Consider the following 15,163-nt stretch of genomic DNA (forward strand, 5'->3'; position numbering starts at 1 on the left):
GGAATTCGTGTGTCGTGGGCCCAGAGAATCCTGCCACTGGTTTCTGTACCCTGTCTCCAGCGAGTACTGTCCATAGCACTGTTGCCTGTCTGACTTTCTACCATACAGACATCAGTGTTTCTCCCCTGGATGTCTCCCAGGTTTCTTAGATTGGTCAGGTATTGATCAAGCATACTCCTGTAATCCTGCGATGACATGTCTGTTTTGTTTTGGTGCTGGGAATCGAACTCAGAGCCTTGTGCCCGGTAGACAAGAATGTAGCCACTGGCCTACATACCCAGCTCCTTACCCCCACGACATTTCTGAAACAGGCTCTCACGTATCCCATGGTCATGCTGGAAGATGTGAGGCCCTCCCCGTTGATGTAAGAGGTAGACTAGGAGAGACAATACCTCACGTGGAGATGCCCGTCACCCTCAGTGTCTAATCCCTCCAGCCTCCTTGCGTCCCCCCAACTAGCAGACTCTGCCTTGCTGCACCTCACACCCTCTCTGTGCCTCTCTCCTCATGGTTCTCACCCCGCCATGGCTCAGCCCGCCCCTCAACAGCTGTCCTCTCACACTTTCCACACCAGGATAAAATCACTCGCCCTGTGGTCCAAACCCAGGTCGTTTCCAAGTATGACAAGAGCCTCTCATGAATTAGTCTCTTGAGAATTGCTGCCTCAGTTTTTTATTTTTGTTTTTTGAGACAGGGTTTCTCTGTGTAGCCTCGGCTGTCCTGGACTCACTTTGTAGACCAGGCTGGCCTCGAACTCACAGAGATCCGCCTGCCTTTGTCTCCCGAGTGCTGGGATAAAAGGTGGGCACCACCACACCTGGCTTTGCTGCCTCAGTTTCTACCAAACTCTCCTTTCCCCGCTGCCTTCTTTCTGGACCCCAATCCTGTGGTACCTCAGACACAAGGCCATTGAGCTGCTGAGAAAGTTGTCGCAGACTCTCAGTTGATGAGAAAGTTCTGGGGAAGGAGACATAAGGTCAGGGGTGCAGGTAGTTTGATGGGCTGGGGTTCACGGGCAGAGGCCTGACTCCCTCAGTAGGGGACACTTACTTGGTCTCCTCCGTGAGGTTAGAGCAATTGCCAGCATCATGGCTCTGTGTGGGCAGAAAGAAATAACGCACCACGATTCAGTGTCCCCTCACTATCACACAGGGACAGGATGGGCCAGGCTCATCCCACCACCCATCTCCACCCCTCCCCATGCCAGGCTCCAGGAGCCTTCCCTGGACCAAGCTACCTGAAGAGAGAAGAGAGTTCAGAGAAGGTAGAGTCCTTCGGGAAGTAGACAGGAGGACAGCAGGCAAAAGGGAATGAGCACAAACCTGAGGTGATGCCATGCTAGTGAGATCAGCTTCGGGGGAAGGGACAACACCAAGAAACATAGTGTCGTCAGCAGCAGTTGGCGGTGCGGGAGCGGTGAGGTCTGTGGGCACCTGCCATAGAACAGAGCAGGGGTGGGGTTAGAAGACCATGAGGGAGAGAGGCGCCTCACCGCCATGGACGGGAGGTGATGGGGCAAGCAGGTTAGCACAGCAGCAGGCACAGGACAGTCACACATGCTGGGAGCTCCTGGGGTAAAGACATGGCCTGCCCAGGCTTCAGGCCACTTGGTAGCATTTTTTGTTTTGTTTTTCGAGACAGGGTTTTTTTTTTGTTGTTGTTGTTGTTTGTTTGTTTGTTTTTTGGTTTTTCAAGACAGGGTTTCTCTGTGTAGCCTTGGTCATCCTGGACTCACTTTGTAGACCAGGCTGGCCTCGAACTCACAGTGATCCGCCTGCCTCTGCCTCCCGAGTGCTGGGATTAAAGCATGCACCACCATGCCTGGCCTCACTTGGTAGCATTTTGAAGGGCCAGAGAGCAAAGCAGGGGCTGCAGGGTCTCCTTCCTGAACACCCCAGGACCTCTTTCCCTCTGGAGCTCTGACCTGTGGCAGCCGCAGCAGGTAGGAGGAAGTGCCCACGTCCAGCAGCCAGAGAGCTCGCCTGCCCCTGACTGTGCCCCTGACTGTGGGCCCTGCTCCTGGGATGGACTAGCTGTCATGGTCAACATAACCGGTCTCCCCTTTTCCTCTAGCGTTCCTGCCTTCCCTCCTCCCAGACCCACGCACTGGCTGTGTTTGTTGATTCAGCAACAACTGGATAAAGCAAGGATCAGTGGCTGCTCTTTGGCTTGCAGCATCCTAGAGGCAGACTCTAATAGAGAAGAGCAGGGGGGCAGCTGGCCAAGCGTGGACGTCAATTGTGTCAAGGGGATGGAATTTACGTTTGCAGGCTTTGCATCAAGTGCCTCTCCCACTGAGCCATCTCGCTTGCCCAGGAAGACACCCAGTATTATCAGAGACACTTAAAAAAAAAAAAAAAAAAAAAAAAAAAAAAAAGGGCTGGAGAGATGGCTCAGAGGTTAAGAGCACTGACTGTTTATCCAGAGGTCCTGAGTTCAAGTCCCAGCAACCACATGGTGGCTCACAAGCATCTATAATGTGATCTGATGCCCTCTTCTGGCCTGCAGGTGTACATGCAGACAGAACACTGTATATGTAATAGTAAATAAATAAATCTCTTTAAAACAACAACAACAAAACAAGTCTTCAGCTTCAGAGAAAGGCCTGGCCTGACCGATCTCTGAGGATGCGAGAACAGACCAGTATTTTCCCACTGAGGAAACTGAGGCCTCAGACCCCCTCCACTGTCCCTTTAGGATCACAAAAGTCCAATGTGTGATTCTCAGATTGCCCTAGGCATTCCCTTGCTTACCCTCCCGGCCTCCCCACCTTCTACCCCCACCTCTGGGCTGACAGGTTGTATCCCAGCACCTGAGACGGCCAGAACACCTGGCCAGGATCAGCTTTGATGATGGCAAAAGCGTTCAGCGCCAGCTGAGTGGCTTCATCTTGTGTCTCTCTCTGCTCTGCTTCCCAGACCCAACTCCAGCAGGATGTGGCCCTTGCTTGGACAGCCTCCTTCAGCCGGGTCGAGGCCCGTTGCTTCCGTCTGGCGGATGCCTCTTGGGGAATAAGAATCACAAAGGAAGCACTAATGTCGTGCCCAGAGCAAGCCATCCCTGTTCCACCTGGAGTCACTGTATCTGAATGCTGTCTGTGAGCTCACAATGCAGCTATGAGCTCATGGCTCCCTGCACCCCCAGCCACAGACACCCACTTCTGCAGCCTTGAGTCCATTGGAAACCAACTTACCCAATTCAGCACATGAGATCCCACTACACCAGGCATCCTGGAGGAAGCATAACTTCCCTCTGTGTGCATTTTTTTTTTTTTTTTTGAGATGGGCAAACACACGTGTATATGCAGTGCATGTGTGCCTGTCACTATGTAGCCCCAGGTGCCAGGTGGCTGGCCTGGCATTTGCCATGTAGACATGTTTTCAACTCACAGTGATATGTCTGCCTCTGCCTCTTGAATGCAGGATTAAAGAAGTGCACCACCACACCTGAGTTTGAGATTTATTTTTATAGCAGGTCCCTGTCGTGTGTGTTGTGCGGGTGGTGGCCCTGCCTTCTGGTACTCAGGTGGAAAGGGGTCCACAACTCTGAGAACTGGGAAGTGTCCCAAGGGTATCCTGAGGCGTGAGAGCCTAGGACCTCACAGCTCTGGGAAGGGTTGTCCCTAAGCCCCGAGGAGCTGAGGAATGGAGGAGCCTGGGCTCCACTCCTTTGTTTCTTCTCTTGTTCTCCTTTCTTCCAATGTAGGAGTCACAGCAGGCAGTAAATCTGGGGGGGACAAACCCAGGAGTGGCTGCCTCTGTTCCCTGGAGGAGACAGCAGAGTTCTGGGCAGACACAGCCTTTATAAAGGGTTTCTTAGGCGCGGAGCTTTCTTGGGCAGCGATTTCCAGAGTGTGGATTGATGGGACTTCAACCCTGAGCTAAGGGACACTCAGGGATTGGTGGGTTTTTAATCCAGATTTCTCATCCCAAAATAGCATAATTTGAGATGAGTCTCCTGCTGAGGGGCTGGACATGGCAGTTACAGAGGTCTGAGGTGGGGGGCGCAGGTGTTGGGCTTCTGGAGCTTTCTCAGAGGTCTGGCCACTGTTCGGTCTTTTCTAAGTAGTCAGCTGAGGCAGGAATGGTCACCATGGACAGCTCCCACTGAGCCACTGACTGGAGCCACCATTTTGTCTCCACAGCCCCAGAGCAGGAAGGAGAGGCTGATTGCCCTGAAGGAGAACTGGCAGCAAGCCACTTTAAACTCTAGTGGCCAGCTGCTCCAGGGCTAAACATAGCTTTTGGGGGTGGTGATACTGTGGGCCCAATGACTGAGGGGGGCAGTGGGCTCCCCGAAGCTTGGGGAAGGTATCCTGTCATAGGGTTGGGAGTGGTGGTGGTGGTAGGCACTCTGGGCTGTCTCCATGGAGGCAACAGCAGCCTTGATCAGCTGTGGCTGTAGCCGTAGCAGCAGCAGAGAAATCCCTAAATGAGTGTGTGTGTGTGTGTGAGTGTGAGTGTGAGTGTTTGTGTATGTGCCTCTGTCTCTGTGGTAGAGGCCTTGACTGAGCCGCAGCTGCAGCAGTGGCAGTGGCAGTGGCAGCAGCGGCAGCAATGGTTGTAATCTGGTCACCACCCTGGAGGCGGCCCAGGTGGTGCCTTTGATCTGGCCTACGACACACCAGTAGCAGAATGCCTACAGGAAAGGTGTTGGGTTTCCACAGAGCAGTGGGCTGAAGTAGGAATAGTCACCACAGACAGCTCTGCTGAGTTGCTGACACGAGCCTCTGCTATTTGTCTTGTCTCCACAGCCCCAGAATGGGAAGGAGGGGTTGGCTGCTCCCCCGATTCACATGCACAGAGAGAGAGAGACAGAGACAGACAGACAGACACAGAGACAGACAGAGACAGAGTGTTGGACCCTGCTGTTAAGGTCAAGGTCTGGCATTACTGGAAAGCCTCTGAGTTCGGTGCTAATATTTTGGAATCCTTCCTCTGCTGGGTCCTCTTCTCTCTGTTTGATCTGGGACACCCCAGATCCTCTAGGGAGTGTCACATTGCCCTCAGAGAGATTACAGGCTTAACCCTTTCCTGATTTAAAAAAAAAAAAAACTTGCCGGGCGTGGTGGCGCATGCCTTTAATCCCAGCACTCGGGAGGCAGAGGCAGGCAGATCGCTGTGAGTTCGAGGCCAGCCTGGTCTACAAAGTGAGTCCAGAATGGCCAAGGCTACACAGAGAAACCTTGTCCCGAAAAACCAAAAACCAAAAACCAAAAAACAAAACTTGTTCAGAATTCCCAGCACTTGGGGGGCAGAGGCAGGTGCCTTGGCTGTCCTGGACTCCCTTTGTAGACCAGGCTGGCCCAGAACTCACAGAGATCTGCCTGCCTCTGCCTCTAGCGTTGCTGGGATTACAAGCCTGCGTGCGGCACTGCGCCCAGATCTCGATGTCTTTTGCATGTCTTTTCTCTGCTGCAGAATTCCATGCATGGGATCTACCTTTCTACTGTTATACACACGTCACTCCAAAACTTGATGGCTTAGTAGACAGGTTGACATTTCCCGTGGTTCTGGGTGCTGGCTGGCCCCACTACAATCCCCCGTGGGATTACTTCTTCAGTGGCAGTCGATGTCATCATCAGGCACGGTAGAACAGCACATCTGGAATGACACACACAGTTGCCATTGATGCTCCTGTTGGCAGGGGCTGTCGATCACACTGTCTGCAGTGTCAGTCGCCCAACATGCTTACCGTGGCCTCTCCTGTGGCATGGGTACCTTATTGAATGGTAGCTCAGGTCCAAGAAAGTTTGTCCTCAAGTCTTCTGCACTTCTCCACAAAGGCAGTGGCGCCGGGCGTGGTGGCGCACACCTTTAATCCCAGCACTCGGGAGGTAGAGGCAGGCGGATCACTGTGAGTTCGAGGCCAGCCTGGTCTACAAAGTCCAGGATGGCCAAGGTTACACAGAGAAACCCTGTGTCGAAAAACGGAAGAAAAAAAAAAAAAAAAAAAAGGCAGAGCCGGGCGTGGTGGTGCACGCCTTTAATCCCAGCACTTGGGAGGCAGAGGCAGGCGGATTGCTGTGAGTTCGAGGCCAGCCTGGTCTACAAAGTGAGTCCAGGATGGCCAAGGCTACACAGAGAGACCCTGTCTCGAAAAACCAAAAAAAAAAAAAAAAAAAAAAAAAAAAAAAAGGCAGTGGCTTCCCAGAGTCTTTCTGTTTTTGAGACTGAGTCTTATGGATGCCGGGCTGCTGAAGATGACCTTGAACTTCTGATCTTAGCCTCAGTCTCCTGAGCGACGGGACTGTAGATGTGCGCCCTCGTGCCATGTTTTTGTGTAGCCAGGGCTTCGTGCAGCAAGGTAAGCACTCTTTCAACTGAGCCACGCAGACTTCTGCTACCACAACTTTAATTCCCAGCAGTTGTCTACCTTAAAAAAAAAAAAAGATTTATTTATTTATTATGTACACAATGTTCTGTCTGCATATACACTGCAGGCCAGAAGAGGGCACCAGATCTCATTATAGATGGTTGTGCACCACCGTGTGGTTGCTGGGAATTGAACTCAGGACCTCTGGAAGAGCAGGCAGTGTTTTTAACCTCTGAGCCATCTCTCCAGCCCTTACCTTTTTTTTCTGAATGGTCTGTTTCTCCTCTTCCCCCTCCTCTTCCTCTTATTGACTTATTTTTAAGTACAGCATCTTGTTCTTTGTTTGTTTGTTTGTTTTTCGAGACAGGGTTTCTCTGTATAGCCTTGGCTGTCCTGGACTCGCTTTGTAGACCAGGCTGGCCTGGAACTCACAGTATCCACCTGCCTCTGCCTCCCGAGTGCTGGGATTAAAGGCATGTGCCACCACGCCCGGCTCTCCAGCCTTTCTTTCCCCTATTTTCTTTCTATTTCCCACCATATACTTTTCTCTATTTATTCTTCTTTTCTTTTCTTTTTGGTTCTGCTTGTAGAATCAGGCAAGCTGCTGCTTATTCTTTTTTATATTATTATTATTATTATTATTATTATTATTATTATTATTATTATTATTATTTGAGACAGGGTTTCTCTGTGTGGCCCTGGCTGTCTTAGTACTTACTATATAGACCAAGCTGGCCTTGAACTTGGAGATCTGTTTGCCTCTGTCTTCCGAGTGCTGGGATTAAAGGCATCTGTCACCACGATCTGGCCCTTACAATTTTATTTTTAGTTATGGGTCTAGCTGTGTGTGATGTTTTGAATATGCATGGCTCCTGTAGGCTCATGTTTGAATTCTTGGCCCGCAGTTGGTGGACCGAGCATTTTTGGTTGGGAAGGATTAGGATGTGTGGCCTTATTAGAGGAAGTGGCTGCCTTTGAGATTTCAACTGCCATGCTGACTCCCAGCATCCCTCTGCTTTGCAGGCTCCTGTCCTCTCTGCCCCCTACTGGGAGATGAGGATGTGAGCCATGCTCCTCATCATGATGGTCATGAACTCACCCTCTGGAATTCTTTTTATTTTTATTTTTTTAATATTTTTATTTAATTTTTAAATTTATGTGCATTGGTGTGAGGGTGTCAGATCTTGGAGTTACAGACAGTTGTGAGCTGCCATGTGGGTGCTGGGAGTTGAACCCAGGACCTTTGGAAGAGTAGACGGTGTTCTTAACCACTGAGCCTCTGGAATTCTAAGCCCCCAATTATTAGGCGGCTAAGTCCCTGGCCAAGAGGGAACCAGGCCCTTTCGGGAAATAAAAGCTTCATTTTCTGCATGTCTTGGAAATCTGACCCAAGATCACAGCACCCTGCTGCCTTAACTCGCAAACCTTGGCTGTCCTGGACTCGCTTTGTAGACCAGGCTGGCCTTGAACTCACAGTGATCCGCCTGCCTCTGTCTCCCAAGTGCTGGGATCAAAGGTGTGTGCCACCATGTTAAACCATTCTATAAAAAGTCAAACTACCTTTTTTTTTTTTTTTTGGTTTTTCGAGACAGAGTTTCTTTGTGTAGCCTTGGCCATCCTGGACTCACTTTGTAGACCAGGCTGGCCTCAAACTCACAGAGATCCGCCTGCCTCTGCCTCCCGAGTGCTGGGATTAAAGGCGTGAGCCACCATGCCCGGCTCTCAGACTACCTTTTGTCGAGGCTGCTCTCCCTTCTTTCAGAGATGGGCTGGCAGTTTGTACCTCAATAATGCCTCATTCTTTGGCCTTATCACAGCTCTGGTAGTCTCACTTTGCAGTAAACCTTAGGCCTATAAATTCTATAAATTGCCTCTGTCATGGGGTTACTTCATAGCAACAGAAAAGTAACTAATACATTGTATTTGTGCATATGTGTGTGAGTGCAGTGTCTTTAGAGGCCACAAGAGGGCATCAGATCCCTGGAACTGGTGTTGCAGTTGGTTGTGAGCTGCCCTATGTGGGTGCTTGTGGGGAGCCATGCCAAATTCTGCCATGTCAGAAATCCCGTGCTTAGGCTGCATGCTGTGACCTTCGAGTTGCTGACCTTTGCCAGAGGAGGTCTTGTGTTCTAGGCTATCCTTGGACTAGTTACCTTTGAAAGAAGTAGGGAAGTCCCAACTGGGAACCACCCAGAGGATCAAGGAAGTTCTTACAGGGAGCAACTCAGAGAAATAGGAAGTTATACAGCGAGCAGTTCAGGCCATTATATTCTTGCCTGGGGGCTAGGGAGAGTGGGATTAGAATAGACCCTGTTGACCTTGCTGTGTAAAATCTTATCAGAAATTTCCAAATATTTCTCGCGTCTCTGTACCCTACTTTCAATCTCCACTCCCTCTTTCAGGTGAACCCTGGTTCGATTTGTCCCTCAGGCTGGGACACATCAGGTGCTGAGAACCAAACTTAGGTCTTCTGCAAGAGAAGCAAGTGCTCTTACTGGCTGAGCTATCTCTCCATTCCTTCCTTTTAAATTAACTCATTTATGTATGCTGGCTTTTTGAGACAAGGTTTCTGTGTAGCAGAACTCATAGGTTTGCCTGACTCTGCCTTCTGAGTGCTTGGATTAAAGGCTTGCACCACCACTGCCCTACTCCCCGCCAGCAACACACTGTGCTTTGTTTTTGGTCTTTTTGAGCCTTGGCTGTCCTGGAACTCACTCTGTAGACCAGGCTGGCCTCGAACTCAAAGATCTACCTGCTTTTGCCTCCTGAGGGATTAAAGGTGCCATCACTCCCAGCTCAACTTCTCCCTTTTATTTTGAACATATTTTTAGTTTAAGAGCTTCTGGATCTTACGGATGAGCTGAGCTTGAACCTTGAATCTGCTTGTGGGGAAAGCTCATTTCCGGTTCTAGAAGCTCTGCTGAGACAAGGCCACCTCTCCTCATCTCAGCCTCAGTCTCACCCACCCAAGCCTCAGGGCAGTGTCAAGGCCAATTTGAAATTCAGCCGGTGGGGCTGGAGAGATGGCTCAGTGGTTAAGAGCACTGTCTGCTCTTCCAGAGTTCAATTCCCAACAACCATCTGTAATGTGATCCAGTGCCCTCTTCTGGCATGTAAGTGTACATGCAGACAGAATACTCATAAAACCTAAAAATAAATATATTTTAAAAAAAAGAAAGAAAGAAAGAAAGAAAGAAAGAAAAGAAATTCAGCGGTGACCAAGGCTGGCCAATTGTGCCCTCCTCGGTCTCAGTCCCGAGGCATTTTCTTCCTTGTCTGGGAGCTTAGCTGAGAATATACAGAAGGCGGCCAAGCATACCTGCATTGTGAGTGTACTTTTTTCAGGTGACTGGGTTGGGGCCTGTCTTTGGCCTGGTACATCTCAGGTAAGGTGGAGCACATGTTGTAAATATCACCTCTTTTATGAAATCCACACTCCTGGCTTCTCTGGGGGTGGGGAGCTGATGGGAAAGGGGGAAAAAAACCCTACCTATACTATCCTGCCTTTGGGTTACAGGTATATTCAGCTTCGTTTCCCAGGTAGCCCAGGTCCCCACCTCTCCCTACAGTTTCTCATCCCGGTGGGAATTGCCCTGCCTCTTGCCTGCCCTATTGTCTTCAAGGTTGTTACCTCCTCAACACCCAGGCGCGGAGGCTCCACAAAGAGCCCGATCAAGGCTCCACAGAGCGGATCCTGCCCTCGGGGATCCGCCGCAGCGCTAACTGTCCCAGACCGGGAGGACGCAGACTGGGTGCCTGGGTGCGAGCGCCAGGGCGCGAGGGAGCGACGTGTTGACACAGCCGTGGACAAACAGGGCGGTCAATTATTAACCTGCCTGAGGTGCGGCGGGCACCAGGAAACCCGAGCCGGCGCCGTCCACCGAGTGGGGCGGACCGAGGCCCGAGGCCCAGAGTAGCAGAGCCCGCGTGCACCGGCGCGGATCCGGCCATGGAGGCAGGTGAGGGGCGCGAGACACAGGGAACACAGAGCAGAGGACTGAGGGTGTGGACAGGAGCGAAGCATTGGGGTAGGGACAAACTCGCACCGAGAGTCGTGACAGGGCGCGCGCGCGGTGTGTGTGTGTGTGTGTGTGTGTGTGTGTGTGTGTGTGTGTGTGTGTGTGTGTGTGTGTGTGTGTGTGTTTTCAAGAGGCTGTGGGGAAAAGTTCAGAATATCCCGCCCTTTCTTGCACCGCCGCTTCGAGACAGGGAAGGACCGGCCCCAGGTGGACAGCAGGTGTCCGGGCAACAGCAGGTGGCTTTGCATTTCCCGCCGGGAATCTCCTGACTGCATCCTGTGTTTGCTGGCTTTGTTAACCCTCCGGGACCAGGCTGCTGTCCCCCAAGCAGGGTGACCGACCCAGCAAGGCAGAGCGGGGGATGGGTGGGTGGGTTGGGAGAGACCTCACAGGCTGTATGGGCAGGCGTGGATGTTCCATGGTAGGATCCTATCCAGGCCAGACATCTGAGCAGGGGACCCTGCCGGTGTGTGTGTGCAAAACTGCGTCCCTGAGCCGGGCAGTGGTGGCGCACGCCTTTAACCCCAGCGCTCGGGAGGCAGAGGCAGGCGGATCGCTGTGAGTTCGAGGCCAGCCTGGTCTACAAAGCCAGGCCAGGCCAGTGAGGGCTTCACAGAGAAACCCTGTCTTGAAAAACCAAAAAAAAAAAAAAAAAAAAAGGAAAAACCCCACAAAACAAAAAACTGCGTCCCTGTGTCCCTCCCCACCAATGGAGAGTCCCATGGCTGAGGGGAATGGGGTGGTGCCAGGACGTGTACAGAGTTTTGATTGGATGCCCTGGGTGCCCCTCACACCCCCAGCACCTGTTGCAGAGGATGCCAGAGTGAGTAGCAGAATTCTCCCCTGTCCCACCCCCTTCTAGAACACCTCAAGCCTTGTCTAGGCCCCCTCCCCTCCCCCGTCTCGGCTGGACTGTCGCCACAGGCTCGGGTGTCGAGAATTGGAGAACCTGAGGCCACAGAGCCGGGTGCAGCCAGCGGATTTATTTACTCCGTGGCCCCTATCTCGGTGCCATCAGGTCCGGTATTTGCACTGGCGGGATCCAGGGAAACTGCGGTTTTTGTTATGATAACTGGGACAGGGGCCTGGCGGTTCTGCCCTTCTGCGGTGGCTCTAACTTGTTGCCGAGCTTGCTAGGCCCTAGGTTCCCTGGCCCAAGAACTAAGGAGGCTCCTTAAGACCTAGGAAGGATCTGAGTCCAGGGCCCTCCATCCCCCCCCCCCCGCACCTGCTTCCTGTCATGTTTGTAACACCGTGGTTGCCATTATCCATCCCTACACAACCCTAGGTGGGTTCCAGGGCCCATGTGCGCACCCTCAGAGCAGAGGCTCCTGCGACTGACAGGCTGTGTCCAGGAGTTGTCTAGGAAAAGGCTCGCTCTGGCTTATTGGCTGTGGGGGTGGGGAGCTCCAACGTGCCAGTGATGTGCATGCGTGTGTGTCTCAGTACATGCATACGTGGATCCACAGTGGCACAGAGGCTGGGCGGCGATGGCACATGTCTTTAATCCCAGCACTCTGGAGGCAGAGGCAGGCAGATTGCTGTGAGTTCGAGGCCAGCCTGGTCTACAAAGTTTCTTACTGGCTTTTGGTCATTAGGCTAAGGTGGCTGGCTAGTGAGCCACAGGGATCTGGCAGTCTCCGCTGCTGGGATGGCAAACTTCTGCTACGATGCCAAGGTTTTTATGTAGGTTCTGGGAACTGAACTCAGGTTTTCTGGTTGCACAGAAGGCACAGCACCAACGGCCCTTACAAGACCACAGTTAAGAGACCAGCTGGCAGTTTCAGTAAGTCCTGTACTTACCGCATTGTGAGTTTCACCTCCCTTCAGGTCTAGAAGTTCTTGGTCACCCGAGCAGACCCTCCATGCCACTGAGCACCCCTCCCCAGCTCTAGTGACAGAGCTTGGCCAGTACCCTGGCCAGAGAAAGCGTCAGGCTCCCTCTGGGTTCTAGAGGGCGCACCACCTGAGCTCTGGGTGCGACTAGCTGCCGAATCTGTGCTTAACAGCAGCCGAACATCAAATCCCTGCCTTTCTCTCCAGGTTCCGACGCCAAGGTGGGCGACAGGCCCGCAGGCCCAGAGGAGCCCCCAGCAACCCAGGACCCGCGCAGCACCGCGCAGCCGTCGCTCCCGCAGCTCCCTCGCCGTCCGCAGCTGCTGGACGAAGATGCGGGGCCGGAGGAAGATCGGGCCGAGACCGCAGAAGGCAATGAGCAGGCCCAGGGGGACCCAGAACCCGCGTCCGCGTCGGGCGAGGCAGGGCCCGCGCCGAAAGCCACTAGCGGCACCGTGCCGCCCATCGGCTTCGTGGGCGAGCCCCCGCCTTACGCGCCACCGGACCCCAAGGCAGTGGCACTGCTTTACCCGCCCTTCCCGCAGGTGCCAGTGCTGTTCCAGCCCGCGCCCGGGCCCGCCGCACTTTACCCGCCGCCGCCAGGCCCGCTCTTCCCACCCGCAGCCGGCGGAGCCTCCTTTCCCTTCCCCACGGTGAGCGCACCGTCCCCTCAGCAGGGCGAATCCAGCAGGGTTCCTAAGGAGCTATCCTGGAAGGACACTGCGCACAGGCTGCGGGGGTGGCCAAGCCAGGTGTTCTGGGAAGGATGGGTTTGTTTTGGTGGTCAGAGGAGTAAGGAAGGTGGCATCAGTGAGGTGATAGCCTGAATGAAGGGAAAAAAAATTTAAAAAGAATTTTATTTTACTTTTTTAAAGACAAGGTCTCATGTAGCTCAGGCTGACCTGGAACTCACTATGGAGTTGAGAATGCCTAACCCTGTTGTCTTCGCTTCCAAAGTGCAAGGGCTAAGGTGGCCCAAGCCTTTAACCCCAGGAGAGGCAGAGGCTGGCAAAGCTCTAGTTTCAGGCCAGCCAAGTGTGCACAGAGAGACACAGTTGACAAAATGAAGGCAGGCAGCCCATGGGTTGGAAGCAGAGGAGAGAGGCGGAGGCCCCAGGCTTCCCAGCTCCTCTCAGATAAAAGTTGTGGTAGCCAGCTTTGGGCTAGACAGGGTGTGCAGGGCAGAGATGAGGGGACTTCTGGGGCATGGGTGGGGGTGAGGAGGGAACGCTGTCAGCACTACCTTCCCTGGTTTTTCATGTAAGTGGTTCTGCCCCCATAGTATGGCAGCCCTGTGGCGGGTGGGCCAGCCCCCATGCAGGTGGAACACAGGCCTCTGCCGAAGGACTTCATGATGGAGTCGGTGCTGGTGACCCTGTTCTGCTGTCTGCTCACGGGCCTTATAGCCATTGTCTACTCCCACGAGGTAGGTCCCCAGGAGGGACGCAGCAGCCTCTGTTCCTGTGGGGAACTTTTTGTGGAGCCTGGCCTTTCTTGTCTGTTTTCCTCTCGTTTCTCACCGGCGACCCTCACTACTAAGGACCTGTTCTGGCAAATTTTAAAACAACAACAACGTATAAATGATGGATCAGGCCCAAGATGTTGCCCATCCCTGTGCGGGGTATTTCAGCAGCCTTTAGTCTGCGCATCCGTCCCGCCTCATCTCCCCCTCCCTCCCACTAAGACAACGACTCTATCAATTCAGCCACCCACCGTCCAGGAATCCAGCTGCCCACTTCCTTTTTGGTTACTCACCTGCCGGCTCTCTCTCCCTGTTTATTCATCCATTTACACAACTATCCATCTCCACCCACCCTCTCCTCACTAGCTCCTCCCTCCTTTCTCTGCTTCCCTTCATGTACCCCACACATGTCTCGCACTGGTTATGCCGTGGGGGTAGGGGGCAGGGCTCTCATTGAGGAAGGTGCCGTGGCATTCTGACTAACAGAAGGCAAGTCTGGGGGTGTGTCCTGCTCACAGGTAGTAGCCAGGCCTTGAGGGGGAAGTGGGGGTAGTTTCCAGGCCCCAGGTCATCACAAGCGAGGACTGAGGGGAGCAAGCAGCTCAGAGGTAGGACTGTGGATTTTGGCTTCCCCATCCGCTGTGTGACCCAGGGAGGTCATTAAAGTTGGCTGAGCTTTCATTTCATCATCAGCAAAGTGGGGCGTGATGAGCCCCACTTGAGAGCTGCTGTGAGGGGGCCTGAGAGGAGCCCGAGGGCATTCCTTACTGCTGGAGGAACCTCTGCCCTTCATTACTCCTGCAGCTCTAAGCTGTGGGCTTGGTTCCCGACAGTCTCAGAATGTCACTTTTTGCTTTTCAGCGTGCACCTGACCTTGAAGGTGTGCTGGTAGGGTTTGCGGTGGGTGGAGGGGCTTGATAGTTAATGAATCTCACCCAGGCCTCTCTTGTTACAGACTCGCGCAGCCCTGGGCAGGGGTGACCTGGCACAGGCAGAGGAAGCCTCAAGGAAGGCCCGCTCACTGGTACTCTTCAGCCTGCTCTTCGGGGTGTTTGTGTCTACCAGCTGGGTCATCTATGTGGTAGTCGCCCTCTATCTCCCTTGAGGCTCAGGACTGGTGGACCAGGCTGTACCCTTTCACTGGACCCTGATCCTCACTGTAGCCAGCTGTTGCTCACACAGGGCAAAGGGGAGGTGGGGTTAGAAGCCCTGGCCATGGGTGGCCCACTGAGGCCTTGGCTGGGATCTTAGTCTGAGTGACACAGACCCATACAGCCTGGAAGTCTTCCTGAGATGCGTGCCTTCACCATTACTCCTGGAGAACACAGAAGACTAAAGCCCTCACTGGCTTTAGAGCCTTCTAGAAGAACATGGCTACCTCCAGCCCAGCTCAAGGATCTGGCTCCAGTTGGTATGGACTCTCCCTGGAGTTCCTACCTGGTCTTGCACCCTTGCCTGTGCTGGGAGAGATCAGGACTACTCTGTCAGTCAACAACATGTGGCAGAACTTCCTGTCACTACTTGAGAGGAC

At 53.2% G+C, this 15,163-nt stretch overlaps 1 protein-coding gene and 1 long non-coding RNA gene across 2 annotated transcripts; one reads left to right on the plus strand and one right to left on the minus strand.

Moving 5' to 3' along the window:
* Positions 1–330: 330 nt before the first annotated feature.
* On the minus strand, positions 331–1,441 carry LOC127206856 (uncharacterized). Its single transcript, XR_007832897.1, has 4 exons — positions 1,323–1,441; positions 1,051–1,094; positions 894–957; positions 331–376 (listed from the first exon to the last, which is right to left on the minus strand). It is a non-coding gene; the product is annotated as an uncharacterized LOC127206856 (long non-coding RNA).
* Positions 1,442–6,272: 4,831 nt separating this feature from the next.
* Prrt1b (proline rich transmembrane protein 1B) lies at positions 6,273–15,163 on the plus strand. Its single transcript, XM_051166296.1, has 6 exons — positions 6,273–6,306; positions 9,939–10,067; positions 10,131–10,274; positions 12,378–12,823; positions 13,453–13,596; positions 14,588–15,163. Exons 1-6 carry the CDS (start codon positions 6,273–6,275, stop codon positions 14,735–14,737), a joined length of 1,047 nt encoding a protein of 348 aa, XP_051022253.1. The 3' UTR covers positions 14,738–15,163.

Source organism: Acomys russatus, chromosome 24 (assembly GCF_903995435.1).
Source record: "Acomys russatus chromosome 24, mAcoRus1.1, whole genome shotgun sequence".
Lineage (NCBI taxonomy): Eukaryota > Metazoa > Chordata > Mammalia > Rodentia > Muridae > Acomys > Acomys russatus.